The 19,611-nt window shown below is 40.8% G+C and overlaps 2 protein-coding genes across 3 annotated transcripts in view; one reads left to right on the top strand and one right to left on the bottom strand.

Annotated features, from left to right (window-relative positions):
* Nucleotides 1-6,518, bottom strand: part of ankrd52a (ankyrin repeat domain 52a) — a 31,815-nt gene extending 25,297 nt beyond the window's left edge. The window contains exons 1-2 of the mRNA XM_023804979.2: nucleotides 6,361-6,518; nucleotides 4,260-4,343 (exon numbers count right to left, since the gene is read on the bottom strand). Coding sequence (XP_023660747.1) covers nucleotides 4,260-4,343; nucleotides 6,361-6,387 — 111 coding nt within the window. The 5' untranslated portion in view covers nucleotides 6,388-6,518. The remainder of the gene's footprint in view (nucleotides 1-4,259; nucleotides 4,344-6,360) is intronic.
* A 4,220-nt stretch (nucleotides 6,519-10,738) lies between these two features.
* LOC111840376 (coenzyme Q-binding protein COQ10 homolog A, mitochondrial-like) lies at nucleotides 10,739-19,394 on the top strand. 2 transcript variants are annotated; one of them, XM_023805132.2, is made up of 5 exons: nucleotides 10,739-10,826; nucleotides 14,147-14,293; nucleotides 15,493-15,685; nucleotides 16,230-16,331; nucleotides 16,428-19,394. In XM_023805132.2, coding segments are annotated over exons 1-5 (612 nt in total). In that variant the 5' UTR covers nucleotides 10,739-10,824; the 3' UTR covers nucleotides 16,596-19,394. The 2 variants fall into 2 exon arrangements, with proteins under 2 accessions (XP_023660900.1, XP_023660899.1); XM_023805131.1 differs by having other exon boundaries at nucleotides 10,752-11,400.
* Nucleotides 19,395-19,611: the final 217 nt, after the last annotated feature.

Here is a 19,611-nt window from a genome sequence, read left to right on the forward strand (position 1 = left end):
GACACCTGGCCACATCCCTCCCCCCTTTTATGGCGCTGATGGGGATGTATTTGGATCGTGTTTCACCGTTGCGTTGTTCACCAAATTACCATGCGAATGCGATTTGAATACGCACTAATGCGGCTATTTAGAATGTGAATAGCGATCTTCGGGTGACAGCGGTACTACACGCCCCCGATGCAGGTAAAACAAAGTAAGGGGACATAGTTTAATTTTTTGCCGATTTAACCTAATTTTAAAAACTGTAATACTTCCGACAATGGACGTTTTGAAAAGAAGACACATTACGGATTTAGCCAGCGTTTTTTCATGATTATACATTAAGATTTCAGCGAGATATAAACTGAAATAGACGCGAGAAGTACGCTGCATCGCCAACTATGCACTCGACCCCAGAGGGTTAAAGCATGTGAACAGAGCAATATTCGGACCATAAGACGCAGTGACTTTTTCTCCCCTCTTTTGGGGGAGGAAAAGGTGCGTCTTATGGTCCGAAAAATACGGTAGTTGGATTATTTGTCGGATTTACGGTAGTTCGTGCTAATTGTAAGCGAACGAAGATAAAGACCATTTAAACTGAGGTACCTTAAATCCTACAAGTTGACCGGCTAAGCAAAAAATCTTGCTTTTTGATATGGGTCCATGGTATTGCACTTCTGTGGCAGATGGAATACATCCGACTCATGTTCAAGATGTTCAATAAACATGTTAAGTGCATATATATTCCCCTTTTTCTTGAGTCGGTTTGCTCATGCAAAATTAAATGTGATTAATATAGATTAAAAATGAATGATATTTAATCATGATTAATCGAAATTAATCCACAGCAACCCTGTGATTAATCTGATTAAAAATTTTAATCGTTTGACAGCACTAATATATATATATATATAAAATTTTAGATTTTACTCCAAGCTCTTCACTGTTTTTAATAGCCAAAAGTAGTAAAGAAAAAAAGAAAAATGCAGTTTGAGATGAACTTTGACCTTGAAAAAAGAAACATACAAAAGATGACGATACCATGAAAAACACTGTTGTTTAGAGCGTTCGAGTAAACTACAGTTGATAAAACATACAAAGGTTCCACGTTTGCTGCATTCATTAGCTACATATGCGCACTGAACCAAAAGAGCTGTACCTAAAATTTTCGGTATGATTACATGTACCATTATACTCCTACAGCAAAAGGAAACCTAAAATAACATATGCTACTACAGTAAAATCCCATTAAAGTGGACTAGCTTACAACGGAATATCGTCTAGAACGGACGAGGTCCGCTGGTCCCGGCCACGGGCCTTTAAGAACATGCAGAAAAAGCATCGGATATAGCGGACTCACATATAAAGGAATTTCGCTTATAACAGACAAACAATTTGGTCCCCAGGGCCACTTTTAGCTGTAGTTTTGTATAACAGACATGCAGCTCCGCCTACAAGGCGCATGGCGTGCCGGTGATATCCAGTGCAGATACGTAGTCGGATTATTAATAGTCACGCATCTGGTCAGGTAAAGTTCGATTACTACATGTACAATATAATAATCTATACCACAAGTGTGTCTGCTGGGGTATGGCATGAGTAAATGGTGTCCTGTAGTTGTGTTACGGCCATACGGCAACTCTGGATATAACGGACTGTTTTGCCAGGTCCCTTGAAGTCCGTTATAAGTGGATTTTACTGGACTTAGATACTTGTCATTCTAGAAATTAAGAAGTTGGCAAAAAAAAATCCATTATCCCAGCCCAGTGATCACCAGGCTTTACCAGGAATGAGATCCAGGCCAGCAAACACCCTGGCTCTGCAGTACAGGGTGCGATAAGTGACGATCCTGCCTCCCAGACTGACAAGGCTTGGTCAGAATGTCAGATATCCATGTTACGTAAAAAGGTGGTGCTTGGGGTAAGGAGGGAGGAAAATGGAAGAAAAGAAAGCAGACTTGAAGAAATGTACAAAAACCCTGTTCTTTAAAAAGGTTGTTCATAGAGTGCAGTAAAATGCCAGGGGAAACGTTTGCAACGTCACAACTGACGAACAGCCACCGCTAAATATGACATTTACTCAGCATGCTCTGACTCTCAAAAGTGGTGGATTTTTTTTTGGGGGGGAGGGGGGCATGTAATACGTTTCCACCAACATGCCCCAAACGTAATGGCACTTAAGAACATGCCAGAACAAACAGGCAGACAATTTTACTGAGCGATTCTGAGCCTGATACATCAGTTATCATATAGCTATCAGCCGATAGTTGTTAAAAAATCAAGACATCCGGGTCGTTCTCATGTGTCAACCTTGGTCGACATTGCCAGTTCATGTTCAGACTTTAGTTAATATTCAATGTTAGCAGCACCAGAGCAAAATAGATAACTACTAATATTATGGAACTGATTGCACTGGGCAATCAGCCATTTTCCACAGTGGAGGACTAAGGATTTTGGTGGCTCATTCACCATTTAGAACCACACCAGTCTCCTAAGTCAGCAGTACTCTGCTGATGTCTCACTGCTTGCATTATCTGACGAGGCCGACACACACATTCACAAGACCTTAAGTAGTAACGTCACCGGTTAACATTAGACTAAAACATATCGGCATCAGACAAAATTTCCATATCTGTGCACCACAAACAGAAGGTAAAAAAAGTGTCACATCTTAACAAAAAAGGCAGCAAATATCAAGACCAAATCCCCAGTGCTGTCCAGCAACGTCAGCCGCAACTGCGGCTGATATTATGAAGGTTCTCAGCCTGAGACGTCAAACCATATCCATTTCTCTCTCTCTCCGCAGTACCCAGATAATCCTTTGCAGCCTTTTTCCCAACCATCCAGTTTCTCACAAACCTGACCAAATGTCTTCTGTTGAAGGAAGAGTCTGGTTCTCTCATTTCCCCCATTACCTCCTTAAAAGGAACAGCTGATCAAGGCTATCAGACTTTACTTAATATTCCCTAACAAATGTCTTCCTGGAGCATGCCATCAAACGATTACGGAGTTTTAGCCAGAGGTGGCCCTGGGTTTTCTGGCTCCCTATGCGAGATTATGCTGAGCACCCCTCCCCCAACCTGAAAAATTTTGTCAGTTTATTCATATTAAAAACATTTCAGTGGCACAGGGTATCTGGCTGCTAACCAGCTAGCCAGTTACCATTTCCAAAGACAAGCAGTGAAAAATTAAAACTAGGGTAAAGAACTAATGTCACGGAATGCAACCACAGGTTCTTCTGCTGATGTTTCCCACTTGCCCTTTTGCACCCCCTATCAAACGGCACCCTAGGCGATCGCCTATGTGGCCTATAGGGCAGGCCAGGCCTGCTTTTAGCTATGCATAAGCAAACCGACACACACGTTAAAGTCCAAATACAGTAACAGCTTGAGATTTTCACTTAAGCATGAAGTATTCATTGTCAAAGCACAGAGTGCATGGAAGGTGCACTTTTGGGTAATTGTACCAGCTTGTGAGTCTCTAAAAGCTGCTCTGCTGGGGGCTGGAAGGTCAGACAGGGGTCAGAGGGGAAGGCCTAACAGAGGACAATGACACTGACTCACGACCCTTTGGTACTGATGACCAAGGTTTAGCTCAGACAACTGGAAACTCCTGCCTTTTAAAATTCTCACTGGGTTCAAAACAGAAAGCAGAATCACGCTACCAGCCGTTTGGGCTGGTTCCAAACCCTGCTCTGACACATACATACATACATACACACACCCCCCAACACAGTCCCAGATATGCGAGGTGGTAACGTGATCAGCTGTTCCAGTAAGGGAGAAAGACTAATGCAAAGCTACTGTCAGACTTACTAAGAACAGGTAAGGCAGGAAATCATGGCAGGCCTAAAAAAAACACAGTATGTGACGTGAAGGCTTTGGCTACTGTGTAAAAAATGAATAAATGGTATCACGAAAGAAAGAAAGATTCTTGAAGACCAAGGGAAAAGATCATTAACATAAGAATTGTCCTTTGGTAACACCCCACATGTCTGACCACAGCGCTAGAGTATCAACTCCATGCTGTCACCCTCAACATTACATACAGTATGGGTTTGCCGATATGTTTCACAGAGGCTAGAGCTGGAATCCTAAGTTTAAAAAATAAGATTAAAAAAACTACTCATTCAGGGCTTTACTGGGATTTTTTTTCCTAAGATATTCAACGATTCGAGTTCTTTGCCCAATTTCTGGTAATTCACCAGCATCCAAACAGTTCCTGCTTTTCCAGCCTGTTAACATACATGGGTGCTGAGGGAAATGCAGCTCTGTTACTCACCAGTGCATTGACTTCTTCCTTTTTGTGCAACAACAATTGAACTTCTTCTGCATTTCGGTTAAATATGGCCTGGACCAGTGGAGGCTGAGGAGAAGATGAGATGTTTAAAGAGCATGCAGAGACAGATGTATTAGCTAGTAGTTCACCCACATTTGGTCTTCATAAAAACACACCTATAAAATATACACATCCAGCACTTAACACGCCAAATGAACTAAGGAAACAACCATTAGGCGCGCACACACACACTTTTCAGTTAGACTGTGCATTAATCCCCCTTATGAAACTTACGACATCTCTGGCACACAGTACATATTGGATAGCATTCTGTTATTAATGCAATCATGATAAGATGGTCAGCTCAGCAGATTTAGTCGCCAATCTGAAATATCACCCTTTTGGAAATAGCTGTAGGACTTAGCAACTTAGCATGTAGTCTTAAGTCAGTCACAGATCAAAGCCTGACATAAGCAGAACAGGAAGCCAAATGCTCTGATGCAATGAAAAATACAGTAGACACATTCTCAAATCTGGCACCAAACTGGAATGAGAAACACTAGGCAGACTGTCCTCAGAGCGTTCTGATGAATGAAATAAAACAATATGAGGGAGGGGCTGCCCGGTTGCATTTTTTGCGCCATGGGGGCCGTGGCAAACAGCTAACCCCTTTGTTTTAATACAACCACAGATGACTAATTACTGCAGCTGAACAAATACAAACTAAAGCTTTCTTCTCCATTTAACAGTCACAAACGGCACTGAAAAGCTCTTCTGTCTCCAGGCAGCACGTGGTGACATTCATTCATAGTCTCCAAAACCTAAATAAATATATACATTATATACACGCAACATAACAGGTGCACATGCACATGAGAATTAGCAGAAACCCAAGTTACTGGTAACCATATTCTTTCCCTAAAGAACAAGTTTACTGGCACACAGTACATATCGGACCTATATATATGAACAATTTAGAACTTCAAAAACAGCAGAAGGGCTATTTTATTTGCCTGACTCCACCCGAGTGATGCGCACATACACCGGAGCGACTGGGGTTAAGCATCTTGCAGAAGGGGACCGGGATGCTGTGCTCCTCTGAAAGGCACCGAACCTCAAGAAGCCGGACGGGTATAAAACTGTATGCCGTTTCGAACGAAATTGCTGCAGCAATAAATAACTTCTAATCTTAACACATTCGACCATCTGCGATATAAAACTAAAAATGTTAAAAACAGACTAGCACATGCATACATGGAGGCATTAGAATAATGTTTTAACTACGTACTATACGGTCACTGGACTTCGATTATGCAGCATGACAGACCGCAGCCGCGAACACCCGGATGACTAAGTTAACATAAAAAGCATCTATAGTACACCCATATTGGGCACGGCTATTCTGTCATTTAACAGCTAGTTAACTACCCAACTAGCTAGGTTACTAGTGAGCGTATGTTGCGCCTTGTAATGAAACTGCGCAGCTCCCCGCCCAGCCGTAGGAGGATTTTAACGCTCAATTACAATTTCTTAGAAAAGAAGCTGCAGTATTAACTTCACGCGTTTGTAAAAGCATGTGCAAAATACCAACTCGGCGGCAGGAAACTGAACACCATTTTAACGCCAGTACAGGGCTGGATGTGCAGCAGCCTTGTCAGCATTGGGGCTAATAAGCTAAATACCACTTCACAAAGCGTGAAATATAAATGCTTGACAATGCAAATGGGAAGCCTGTCAGAAATTGCTTTTAAAAAGCAAAGACGTTTAGGTTAAACAACCTGCAAGGCAGTTAACCCTCCACAGAGGTGCGTCGTATTTGCCTTCCTTGCAGCCCCAACACGGATAACTGTGACATTTGCAAGAAAATATTTCAATGTATATACGGTCGAAATCCAAAATAAAAATTAAGGCCTATATTTTAATGATACGTGATATATATTGTACACAAGCCATTCAGTTAAAGAGAGGCCGTAGACCGCCAGCCTCTCCCAGCGAACCCGGCCCAAGCCTCCATTTCCTCCATTAAAAAAGAATAAAAAGAGAAAGACGGAGACCGTCTTTCGTTTTCGCGGCTCAAATAAAATCCCCCGCATCGTTTCGTTACCTGGTCTGTTATGTTGAGTATCCCCATCTCCCAAAGTCAGTCAGGGCGAAAGTCCTTCATTAGGATAGGACAGAGGTAACCGGCGGTAGATGTGTTTTATTGTGATTATTATTAAAGGACTGAGTCGCTTAGCGTCTGACTGTGCTCGTCGTTGTTTATTGCTGTGGCAGACTGTCGGAGAAAAGACGGTGGCCCCCTACAGGAGCGGCGGGCTTACGGCAGCTGCGCGCCGCCCCCACCACTGCCATCTAGCGGCGGCGTGCGTAGCGCCATCGATGCGTTAGTCATCTGTCGATAACGTTGTTGCTTTTCTTATCTTTGTGTTATGGAAAGGCCTGTGGAAAGATTTAATTTGTGCCTGAATCTGTGTAAATACCACTGGCACACGGGTTTAAATGTATTTTGACGGTATGATATCCATAAAAAGGTATTTTCTAATCACAAGTTTCTCGATTGTTTGTTTAATTTAAAGATAAAACGTATGACACATATTAATCCCGAGGGTTTAAAAATTCCTGCAAAATTGTTTAATCAACCAATGTTCTAATCTAGAGCCTCCACTTAGTACTGGAAATGGATGAAAACAATCAGTCCCTTCATCACGACTTCGCGATTCTCTGATTCCAGATATTGACCCAAATCAAGAAAACTCCGCAATATTTCCAAGAGCTTCCATTTTTTTCCAAATTGGCCATATGTTATCGTTAAGAAATTGCCAAATCGACAGCTTGCATTTAGACCATGACGCGTCCTTATGAGCCCATTTCAGGTGCGCATTTATGTGTTCTTGCTGGGCTGCGCGAAGATGATGGCAGAGAACAAATCATTGACCAAAAAGTTGAGGCATTCTAAGTTGTTGAGGCATTACATAGAGCAGAGATCAGCATAGCTGCCATAAAACAAATAATTGGCACTTTGTCAAGGTATTTGACTGCGCCAGATAATGGAATTAACTCATAGCCGAGGACATTAACCACAGACACGTACATATTCATAGCTCGGGGAAAAATACCAGGCGAGAGCAGGCGGAAGTGCCGCGGTGCGTTATCTGTACCGTAAACAACCTAACAACAGTGTACGTAGGCTATGGTTCTTGAATTCAGAAGAAAGAAGAAATAAAAATGAGGAATGAAATATAATTGTTATGGAGCAAACTAAGTCCCGAAAATAATATTTTTATCTTGTGTGCAGACGAAATTATATTGTGTGTACTAGATATTATCTTAAGTAATCAATAAACTGAACTTATGCACACATATTATGGTCAGCGCACAATAAATTGTATTGTGCACGCTAGATAACCAATTGAGCACACTTATGTGAACACGTGAGCGGCGAACACAGCACATACAATTCTACTTCAATCTTGGAATGTCTTACAAAGACATTTTTGTTACACAGCGATAAAGTAAGCCTGGTATATTCGATGCTCAGCTTTCAGGCTGTAATATCTTGTAACCAGTGGTGCTAGCAGAACATTTTGATTAAGGGGGGCATCAGGGGTCAGTTTTATTTTTGTCGGTGGCCGCACTGCATCGTACATATTACATGATTTGGCTTAAAAAATAATTAATGTTTCCGTTGTTTATTATTTTGACGTGGTGTGGCAGCAGGGGTATCCGTGCATTTACTTGGGGTGGCAAGATCCGCCCCAGCGGAAAAACAAGCCAGGCGGTTCTTGATATCCAGTGCACAGACGGCAATGCACACCGATCATTTTTGCTATTCAAGCCCTTTGAAGATTCAAGGTTCTTTATGTGTCACATGCATAGTTATACAGGTACAACATGCAGTGAAATGTATCCTGAACCGCTCATACTTTGTGCAAATAAAGAAAACTAGAAAATAATTTGTAAAATATACTGTGAATAAATTATAGAGAGTGCAAAGCAGAAAAAAGAAAACCTATGAATTTACAAAGGATGAACAATTTACAGGATGAAATGAAATACTGTGCAAAAAATGTTTATAGCCAGTTAAAGTGCAGTGTGCAGTGTCAGCACAGCAGTGTAAGGTTGAACTAATAACCATAACACTATGACCGGGAGAGTGGCATGTCTTGATTGAGCAGTCGAATCTCCTTCACTGCTTGTGTTTGACTTTGTGATTAGCTGTGAAAATTGGCTGAAAAGTTCAGTTGTAACCAGATATTGGTTCATGGTTCTGGACCATGAAAGACCTAAGTTGCAGAAAAACAACCTTTCCATAATCTTTCCTAAAAAGGATGAGTTTGATATAAGCCTATAGTTACTTATTACTGAGACGTCTTTAAAAAGAAGTTTGATAAATGGTCTTCAGAGCCATTGGAAAATGGCCTGATTGAAGAAGACTCTTGATGTATTTGTAGCACATATGATATCATACAGTTAAAAACATCTTTAAAGACCTTTGACAGAGTGTCAAAGCAGCAGGTAGTAGACCTAAGGTGTTGAACAGAGTAGATCTTCAGTAACAGGGTTGGGGACTTTGTGGGATCCGTAGATTGTGTGATTTAAAATGAAATACACACATCTCTTTCTTCACCGGTAGTAGCTTTAAAAAATCCTGAACTTTTTTTTTATGCAATTGATGCAAAAAAGAAACACATAGGAGTCATCATTTTTGGAAAAGCTGCTGCAAAATCAAGCGTTTTTGGCCTCAGCAATCACAAAAAAACTCAGCTATGTCTTGTAGGGACTGAAAACAAAAAAAAAAACTCATTACAAGACATTGTACTGTGCAACATTTTTGTATTTTGCCATTTTAAAATGGGCATTTATGAAGTTCTGGCTGTTTAAACTTTGAGCTTCACAGCATTCTGATTAAAAATAAAGCAAATGATTCAGACTGAGATATACTTTTGTCATTCAGAGTAACACTTAAAAGTTTTTGCTTCTGGAAAGCAATATGTTTTACTGAAAAGTTCATCCTGAATCTGTTCCTGGCTATCTGCCATTTTTCCCATATATTATTGACTTGACACTTAAACAGGAATCTGTGATCAAACTATAGTGTACAGTCATTGGAACTCATTCAATACACTTTATCCAAAAGCTTTTTTGGCTCCCTTTCCTTTTAAGCATTGGCAGTAAAGGACATGAATATGGTTCATTGTAATGAACCATTCTGAACCTGGATAGACTTAGCGGAAAGGAAACATTATGATGAAGTGGTTGCTGGAATATGTTGTCTGAAAAGAAAGTGTGACCTTTCCCTGAAATACAGATGGTCATCATGATGACGTTCATTATATGTGATATTAAAAGCCTAAGGCTTTAAAATTACAATTCCCCCTTAAAAAGGCAATGAGTCAGTGTCATGGGACAAAAAAAGATGAGTAGCAAAAGTCCTGCATTGATTTTTTTTTCTTGACAGGTGGCCGCGTTGATTTTGCAATTTGACATGAATGTCACAGTTGGTTCAGCTGCATAAGATTTGTTGGTCAGAAGTGGAGTCTTAGGTAGGACCAGACATTTTCAACCCATCAGCTGTTCCAGTTTATTGGCACCATAATTATCTATCTCATAATAACAACCTTTCATTCTTCTGTAATACACTTTGCCATAAAATTTACACATATCGTTCAAATTTATTGAACAAAACTTCCAAAGTAATTAAGCAATGCCAATTAAAAACAATTACACATAGTGTTTAAAAAGTACTCTTGTACAGGTAGCCTTCAACATTACTAGAAAAATAAAATTAGTCTGGCATTCCTAGCTGAAGCTTATAAGAATGATTACACTCACACAGTAATAAGCCTTGTAATAACACACAAAAATCAACATATTCCACAAATCCCCTTCAAAGACACAGATCACAATGACCTTGTAACAAATGAGCTGGTCTGCTTCTTCAAGCCTAGATAAATGTGATATAACTATCAATTCGAATATTACTTAATAAAATGATCAAAATTACATGTAAAAGGATTTATTCTCTAAATTTTCAGGGACTTTACAATACATATCATAGTAACAACGTTTTAAAAATAAACACTACAGATGTTGCTGATGTAGCGACGCAGGCCACACACATCTAGTGTCCGAATATGCCCCTTCTGATGTAGATTTTGCATGCCCTCTTCAGGTCAAGATTAGTTTTTGTACTGTATTTCCTCGCAGCGCAAAGGCACATCTTATGATTAAACTAAAGCGGTTTCAAAACAAATACACCATTATGTTGACGCGTGTTCATGTACAGCATCACTTTAAACATGTATCACTTCTTATATTACCTAGAAGCGGTTATCTTCCTACTACTGGGATAATAATGCGAAACACCCCGTTTAAAGCGCTACATGTACACTGTTTCGTCAGAATGGAAGACTATACGGCTTTTGATTGGTTTAGGAGCCTTAAAAGTAGGATAACTGACCAATAAGCAGGGAGAGCGAACCAACTGGAGCCTTTACGGGGGTAGTGGGAGTTCCGCACGGCGGCTGGAGCATCCCATCCTGGAAGAGTCCTGGCGTCGCATGATGTGATGTAATAGATTAACCATTGCGTGCATACAGGATGAGCTTAAATTAAATATTTGGAAATGTCTTGGTATTGTACAAATTTAAAATCAACCAAATTACTGGCCTCCGATACAGCTGGTGGCTCGAATCGGATCGCAGTCCAAACGTAGGAACAGCGTGTCCTCGAACCGGTATTGGAAGATATCCTGCAGTTCGGGCAGGAGTGCGTTGACTCAGGAATAAAAAGCGGAATTTTAAAACTATAAAAAGTTACTGGCGATAAGATATCGACTACAGGAACGGACAAGTTGTTTTTTGATGGTTAAGATTGTTAAGTAGAATATAATTATAGTGGTGTCGGCTGTTTTACCCGACACCATTTTTCTAGGTCCGAAGGGAATAGCAAGGCGCATGACAATTTTAATTAGGTCCTCGGCGCAGTAAGTTGTGGTACAGAAGACGATGGCGGTCTCTGCGGGGCCCCGGCCGCTGCCCATGGGCGTGCGCACCTTAAGCGCCTTTTTAGAGATGGCCACCTTGGGCACCGAGCAGGCCTGCCGCGATACGCGGTGCGCTGTCCGGCCGAGACCGTGCATCAGGTAAGCGACACCGGTCGGAATGAAGCTTCCCAAGGCCACGGTGCGATGCATAGATACACCATTTGATCTGACTGCCAAACTGTATGTATCTGTGACTAAAACTATAGCCTTCCATTGGCAACATGTTTAGGTGCAACTGAGTATTAGTAATACATGTACATAAGTTACATAACATATGCTATAAGGGGGAGCCAGACTCTGGTCCTCGGGGTCCTATACGTAGGAAATACAGTATATTAGGTTTATATACTTCTCTAAGTTATTCGTTTATTAAAATAACAGCAGAAATTTAGCATAACATACCGGAATCTTCTTTTCTATTACCATGTTCTGTTACCATTTAATTTTATCTGGTTCAATCTCCTTCTTACCAGGACAAAATAAAATTTGTCCATTTTCTCCTTATAAGGCTCAGTGGTATATACTGCACATGCATTTGTTATTACAGTATATAGGTTTGAATGACCATAACCCCTAAATTCCACCGCAGAATTGGATGAATTTTAATGTAGCTGCTTGTCAGATACAGAAGGACATTGATGGACCTGTTACCGTAAAATTCACGGAGTATTCGCGCACTGGCAGACTACGTGGGGTCACCCGGCAAAGTGAAAATCGTGCAAGCGAGTCGTCAGGACTCGTCAGTTTGGCTCTTTTCCCCTTATAACATAACACACGTAAAGTCACAACGAGGAACATTTGTCGTTTTAACGAAATCATGTAGATTCGTTTTAATTAGCTAATTTTAACTTAAGAGAAAACGAGCGCATTATGACCAGAAACTGGACAAAATTTATTTGCACAGCCGTACCTACCTCTGTTAGCTGTATTGAATGTGTTTGGGCTTGCAGAGGTGTACATCTTACAGCTGGGTTACATTTGATAAAACTGTCCTCTTTTTTTAAGAAAAGCAGGGAGTTCACTGAGTGATTAATGGAAAAAAAATCCACTTTTTTTTTAATCTGAAATTGCTTTATTATGTAGAGTTTGATTGGTAATTAACTGCTGAAAGCAAAGGAACCTGGTATGATTAGAAATTTACGTCAAAAACAGTTTGTGACAATAAGTATTCAGTAGTGTATAGGGTTTGTGCATGTTTCACATTTATTTTTTGCTTAATTTAAAATGTATAGCTGCAGTCACTGAATTCTGAAATATCTGGTCCCTCTTTGCTGTTTAAGGCCGCATTTGGTAATTTGAGTAGATGTCTATCTGGCAATTACTCTCATTGTCACCCTTGTGCTCTTTATCAAAACAGGGGATGTGTAAGGGTGATGGTTTTTGCACGCACTGAGATTTTCTACATTTGCACGTTGCTCATTTTACATGTGCTGCCTGCCTGTTGAGTGATATGATTTTATGATTTTCATATGATTTTATGTGCATGGGGTATACATATAGGCAGGAGTGGGTGAGTATTATTGGTGATATTGAGAGTTAGACATACATTTCCCAACATATTATAGGATAATCTTTCTTTCTTCCTGGTATAAAGGTGGCAGCATGCCTATATGCCAGGGAAACGACAGCCTGTTTGGTTTGTTCCTTATTAAGACTGATAAGCTGCTGATTATCCATTACCCGGTACAGGCCCTCCCCTCACCCCAGGAACTTTAAATCGAAAAGTAAATATTCTGATATTTCCACTCCAGGTGGAAATGTTTTAAATGTGGCTGACAAATTCAACTCATGTCTTATCTGAACACATTAAAATTGTCATCTTTGATTCCATATGTTAACAGTGACAAAGGGGAGTCACTGTAATAGCCCTTTCATGCAAGCTTCATTCTGCTGTTGAGAACCCTTGCTGTTAGCATTTGGGACTTCCCCACAAGAGTGCAGTGATAATGCTGCCACGTCCCAAGTGTTCAGTATATGATGGGTGAATTTCCTGTGTTGACTTCCCAAAGGACCCATCCGCCAGACATCTGATCTGCCAACTATCCCTCTAAATACGCAGGTCTTGTGATCTGCCTCACTTGTGTATGAAAACTGGCTGTCAACTGAAGTGTATAAGACACCATTTCTATATTTAAATAGCAACATATGTGCATTAATTGTTCTTGTCGGATAACTCTGCCAGAGGTTGAAATAATAGGTTTTGAATGAATGGCCATTGTATTATGGGATTAATTATAATCTGATATGACGTAGCTCAGCAGGTTACATTTAGCTTGCATCAGATTTGATTTTATTTACTTTGTAAAGTTGTGGCCCTTGATAAAATGCTATCGATAGCAAGCTTACTATAGCGCAGACAGCAGACATTTGATTTTAATCTTTAAATAGATTTTTTTATTACAGCTGTGACTTAAAAAATTCCTCTTGATGATTTTAAACAAAGCATTTGCACTTTTTGGTCTAACTAATCGATCCATTGATCGCTTGATCACATGATTAACCGATTAGCAAAAAAATCATTTTTTGCAGCCCTACTCTTGTGTGTATGAACTGCCTCTGTGAAGTGGGAATAATGAGCCGAAACGGGTCAGCCAATGAAAAGTCCTCATTCTTCATGCATGCCAGACCCTGTAATGACATAAGTGTCTGATGCTGGTCAATACTAATCAATGGATGGAGTTAATTAGTGTTGAGAAGTGCCTTCTGCTGTCGGTTGGGGGGGGGGGGTAGTTTGTGTAATCGGCATAGCCTATAATGGAACTAGAAAATAGTGAAAATGAGGTATTGTACTCTTTAGTTTCTATGGTCTTCATACTTCATCGTACTATTTTGCCTTCCTTGGTAGGTACTTGTCGTCATGTGGCATTCTGATGACTCGGACACCCAGAATGCTTCAGTACACGAGCAGTGAGCATGTGACCATTACCGGCAGTCGCAGCTTCATTAGCCTCACCAACAAACGGAAGGAGTATTCCGAGCGCAGGATACTGGGGTAAGAGTGGAGCCCGGGCTCTTTGTGATGAAACCTGCAAAACTTGCCGTGAAGCACTTTGTGTAGGAATGTGTGGAATGAGACCTGAGTTGATTTCCTGGTTTCTGACTTTTTTGTCGTATCTGACATGGGTGTAAGTCAGTGACCTTAAGGCCTTTTGATTCTATTGCAATTATTTATTATTTTGCAATTTACAATCCAATGCATGAAAAATATTTAACTTTTACCTTGATCTAATTTCATTAATCGATTATTGGGTTGTTTTGATGAATTAAATTCAAAACTTATTTTTAATTTCACTGACATGTTCAGGAATATGACTATGGCTCTGTTAACACTTGGTTTTAAAATGCATCTTAGGTGACTGGATCACAAGTGGGCAGCTGAGACACATTGCTGTTTACACCTGTGTCTGCCATGCATTCAGCTGAGCTCTTGTGTTAAGATTTCGTTACTGCCTATGTCACTTATGGTAGAAGATTTAATGGCCCCACACATAGTTATCATGATGTCCTTGTTGGGGATGCATCAGGACATATTAGCGTTTATATTACAAAAGACACACTGTATGGTCAAAAGTATTGGGACACCTGGCCATTACAACTACTGGAACTTCTGTGACGTTCCGTTCTAAATCCATAAGTGTCAATATGTAGTTGGTCTCCCTCTTCGCTTCTGTAACAGCTGCCAATCTTTTGGGAAGGCTTCCCACAAGACTGTGCAAGCATCTCTTATGATGCTACTGCCAGTGGGAGAGAAACTGTGGGGCATTTGCCACTTGCGTATACTCTCTAGGAATATATTCAAGCTGAACTGCAAATGCCTCAAAAATGCTTAAAACAAGATATACAAACGATGTAGAACAGTAGGTTATGTATGTTTCTAGTAGCCTAATTAAAGAATTTTTTGGCATTGATTTTAAAATTTGTATTTACTAGTTTAAAAAAATATGAATGTATAAATATTTATATATTATATACATTTATGATACTAATATATAAAAATAAAAAGAGCTCTTGTATCGGAATCTGTAATCAGTATCGGCAGTTGTGTATTGGAATCGAATTGGAACTGAAAACACGGATAGGCCCGTCCCTATTTTCCAGCCTTTCCAGGTTCGATTTGCGAAATGTCATAATTAAAGTGACTCAAACTCAGGGTTATGGTTGATTGAAGGTTGTTTCACTGGACATTATCAGGTACTCCATGCAGGAGATGTATGACGTGGTGTCCAACATTGATGACTACAAGCTGTTCGTGCCCTGGTGTAAGAAATCACAGACCGTCATGAAGAGGACAGGTCACTCCAAAGCCCAGCTTGAGGTGGGCTTCCCACCAGTGGTGGAGCGATACACATCGATGATCACCAGCGTGCGTCCTCATCTTGTTAAGGTAACAGGAGACACAACCCCACTTCCAACTGCCTGTGATATACAATTACAAGGCTTCCAGTCACAATTATACACAACAGGCAGCAATGTGAATTTATATGCTCAAAAGGACATTGACCATCCAGCTGATACTGATGTTGTTTTAAGTAAGATCTGTAAGGTCATGATGATCCTGGGACCTAAGCCAGGAAGGACAGGTCACCCTGGATAGGATGCCAGTCCATCGAAGAGCACATAGTCACACATAGTTACACTCGTGGGAGTTTTACTTACACAAACATGTTCTGAGGGCAGTAGGAAAAATGATCGGTTCAGAGAGAGAACCAATCAGATCGTAGAAGAGGTTGGACCCACCTACTCTACAATCTGATTGGTTAACTCCCTGAACCCCTGAACTCCCATGAGCTACAGTTACGCATAGAGGGCGATTTAGAAACCACAGTTCGCCTAAATGCACAAACTTTGGGCGACCATTGGATCTCCCTCCTCCAAGCTGGGACCAGGATTATTACTGTGCTGTCTCCTGCTTGGCCCATTTGCCCTAGGCTGTGTGCACCGACGGCAAGCTCTTCAACCACCTGGAGACAATATGGCGCTTCAGCCCTGGTATCCCCGGCCATCCCAGGACCTGCACAGTCGACTTTTCAGTATGTTTCTGCGTCCGGTTCCGCCGCCCCGAAAAGGGCCCATCGGGCAGGTGCTTGCTGACTCACCTCTCCGCTTCATCTTCCTCTCCCCTCCAGATCTCCTTCGAGTTCCGCTCCCTGCTGCACTCCCAGCTGGCCACGGTCTTCTTCGATGAGGTGGTCAAGCAGATGGTAGCGGCCTTTGGGCGCCGTGCTTGCAAGCTGTACGGCCCCGAGACGCGAATACCGCGGGAGCACATGTTCCATGAGGTGCATCAGATGTAATCCTGGATTCGTTTGTACCCCCACCATCCTTCTGGCACCCCTAGGATGAACTGCCTGCATTTTATCCATGGGACAATACCCCCCCTCCAGCTCCCAGCTGCCATATACCACCCACAACTCCAGCAGCTACACTGTTACAACTTGAATGTGGACCAGCCTGGCGCTCTCCTTCATGGCACTGGATGTTCTAGGGTCTCCCTGTAGCATTTCCTGAATAAATTACTGCCGTCTACCTCTGTGTGGGGTTCCTTCGCCGTAGGGAGAGGAACTCCATATCGTGACATAAATAATCTCTCAGGAGAGAGTGAAAATTTATCTGAATGGATTTTAATCTGGGGGTCTTCCAATGATTATGAATATGGGGGAAAAGGGAAAACCTCTCAGATTACTATTTTGAAACAAACTGCTGTAACCGTAGTTATTCCTGTGGCATTTAGTGGGGGTTTAGTGGGGGTTGGGGGGGGGGAGAGTTTTCCGTTGGTGGTGCTTTTGTTCAACAGCTATGTATGTGGCTGCTGATCTGTTATTTTCTGTTCCTGTATCTTCTGTTGGCACCTTTTCATCTATTCTTCTCTGTCAGAATCTACAGGTTTTATTTATTTTTAAAATGTTTTTAATGTTACACTGTTATGCAGTGTAATTCTTAGGTATTTGTTTGAAGAATATCTTTCTCCTTGCATCCCCACTAGCACTTCAGTTTGTAATATTTGATGTCAGTTCTGTTCTTATCCATAACCACTGTCTTCAAATCATGCTGGCCGTACTGTTAAAACAGTTTTTGTATGTCGGTCACTAATTGGATTTCAGGTCCCTGGTTTAAGGTTAATAACTGAATGATCTGATATTTTATTTTATCAGTAATACACATTATCATAAGGTATTTTTTTATCCATACTATGAGTTTCAATTAATTAGATTTGAGAATTTCTGTTTTCATTGCTACTTGGCTGGCTAATACTATAGCTCCTTGTTAAATCAAGATTTGACATTCTAATCTACCACGGGAAAGTTGGACTGAAAAAACAAGTATTATCAAGGTCATGTTCTCGGGTCGCAGGCAGTCAGGCCTGAGGCTCCACCAGTCCAATTCATACACATTCTATACTATACCGGCAGCTTTTGGTCAAAGGGATGGGAACCAGCAACCACCTTGAGGTCAGAGATGTGAAGTTCTGACAGGGAAGTTCCCAATTCACCTTTGCCCTCTGGCAACCTGGATGTTTTCTAAACAAAAATCCCTGGGTACCTTCATGTGCCCTTGAACAGGTCATGTCATAGAAAAGGTTCTGCTAATTTTGTTTATGTAATATGTTATCTAGATTGCTACTGAGTTTGATAGTGAGATGGAAAGGAGTCGTTAGTTCATGCCTTGTTTTTAATGGTGAGTCTTGCCTCTAGTGTTTTGTTTATTGGTCCATTTCCCCAATGAGACACAAAAAAGACTGAAATCAGTGAAACGTGAGCCGTGCTTCTCTGTGTGCTGTTCTTCATTAGCTTGCATTGGATTTTAATCCAGCCACTTTTTAAAAATCTCCAAGCCTTGAAAAGATGCTTGCGCAAGTACGTTTGAAGCATCTTAGTAGCTATTTTGTTGTGGTTCACTACTCGAGATAAGAGTTTCGTACTGCAAGCAGGTTTGTGTTGAAAGTTACACTAATAATTTAGTTAAATCACAATATAGGCTTTCAGCAGAATTACTGTCCAGTCTGTCCTTTTTGTTAAGATCTTAGTGTGAGAGGGTCTTGGCGCTGACAGGGTGTTCTGCTTGTCCATCTACCTCACCTCTTTTATTTTATTCCATTGTTAAGCATCTGACCTCATCCTCCAGGTGTAGGTTAAGCTCCTGGTTGAACGGCAACTCGCAAGTCCTACTGACACAGGATCCCTGATGTCTGTGTCAGTATTTAGAGGGAAAAATTGAGAATCTTGGGCTTGTAATGCTGGGCGGCCGCGTAACCAGTCTGCAGATAAACTAAACAAACGCCGTTTTGCTTACTGTGAAGTATTTGAGGATGATATTCAGAGTTTGCTAAGGCAGCAGATTTGGTTGCTTTCACATTTAACGTGGAAATGACCACTTACTGCTTTGTCATACACGACACTTTGATTTGCCTCCTTCGGCGACAAATACATTTTATTGCAGTTACACATTTATTAAATTATTCGGTGGAGTTTCAAGGTAATTTTTGTGTTGGCGAAAATGAAGGTTTGAAGCGTTTTGCCTTTGGGGTGCTAATGAAATGTAGGGTTTTAAGAGCTATTTAATTTGCACTCCTGTGGAAATTCAGCTTGTCCCCGTTTAACAGTGTTTGTTCACTTGCTGTCATTCTCCCAAAGATTAAAAACAAATGAAAATGCTATGGTTTGTGGCTATTCACACACACAAAAAATATATATAATTAATTTATTTATTCTCCCCTCTGTTAACGTGCCACTAGGCATTTGGACTTGTGTATGTTATCTGGATTTGTTAAACTTATTACCACTGTTTGCCCAATAAGACTTGACCTTGCTGTGCAGGTCCCAGTGAGCAGGCTGCCAGATTATTACCACGAGGTGCGATTCTGCAGTAACAGTATGTAGAGTATCCAGGGCTGTGACATACCAGTTACAGCAGGAAGACTGAGGGAACACTCTCTTTAAAAGTTTGTTAAAATAATAAATGGTTATTGAACATTGACATTACTTTTATCATCTTGTAAACTATATTGTTTTAGGGGACAGGTGTTTCAGAAATGAATTTCATGAGAAGGTCCTGTACAAGGAAAGTCACCAATAAAAAAATAATCTGAAAAAGTGGGACAGACTTTGGTTGCTGTGTGCACTGATCATCAGGAAACTATCGCGTGGATAAATATGTAACCCAGACTGATGGCAGTATCCAGAATCAGGATCATTTCACTCATTTTCAAGTTAAAATGTCTCCTTTATCGTCACCTGTTTTTCTCCCAGACTGTATTGTTTTGAATATGTGGTCTACGTGTAACTATAAGACAAAACAACATTTTGTTAATGT

This window comes from Paramormyrops kingsleyae, chromosome 6 (assembly GCF_048594095.1).
Source record: "Paramormyrops kingsleyae isolate MSU_618 chromosome 6, PKINGS_0.4, whole genome shotgun sequence".
Classification (NCBI taxonomy): Eukaryota; Metazoa; Chordata; class Actinopteri; order Osteoglossiformes; family Mormyridae; genus Paramormyrops; species Paramormyrops kingsleyae.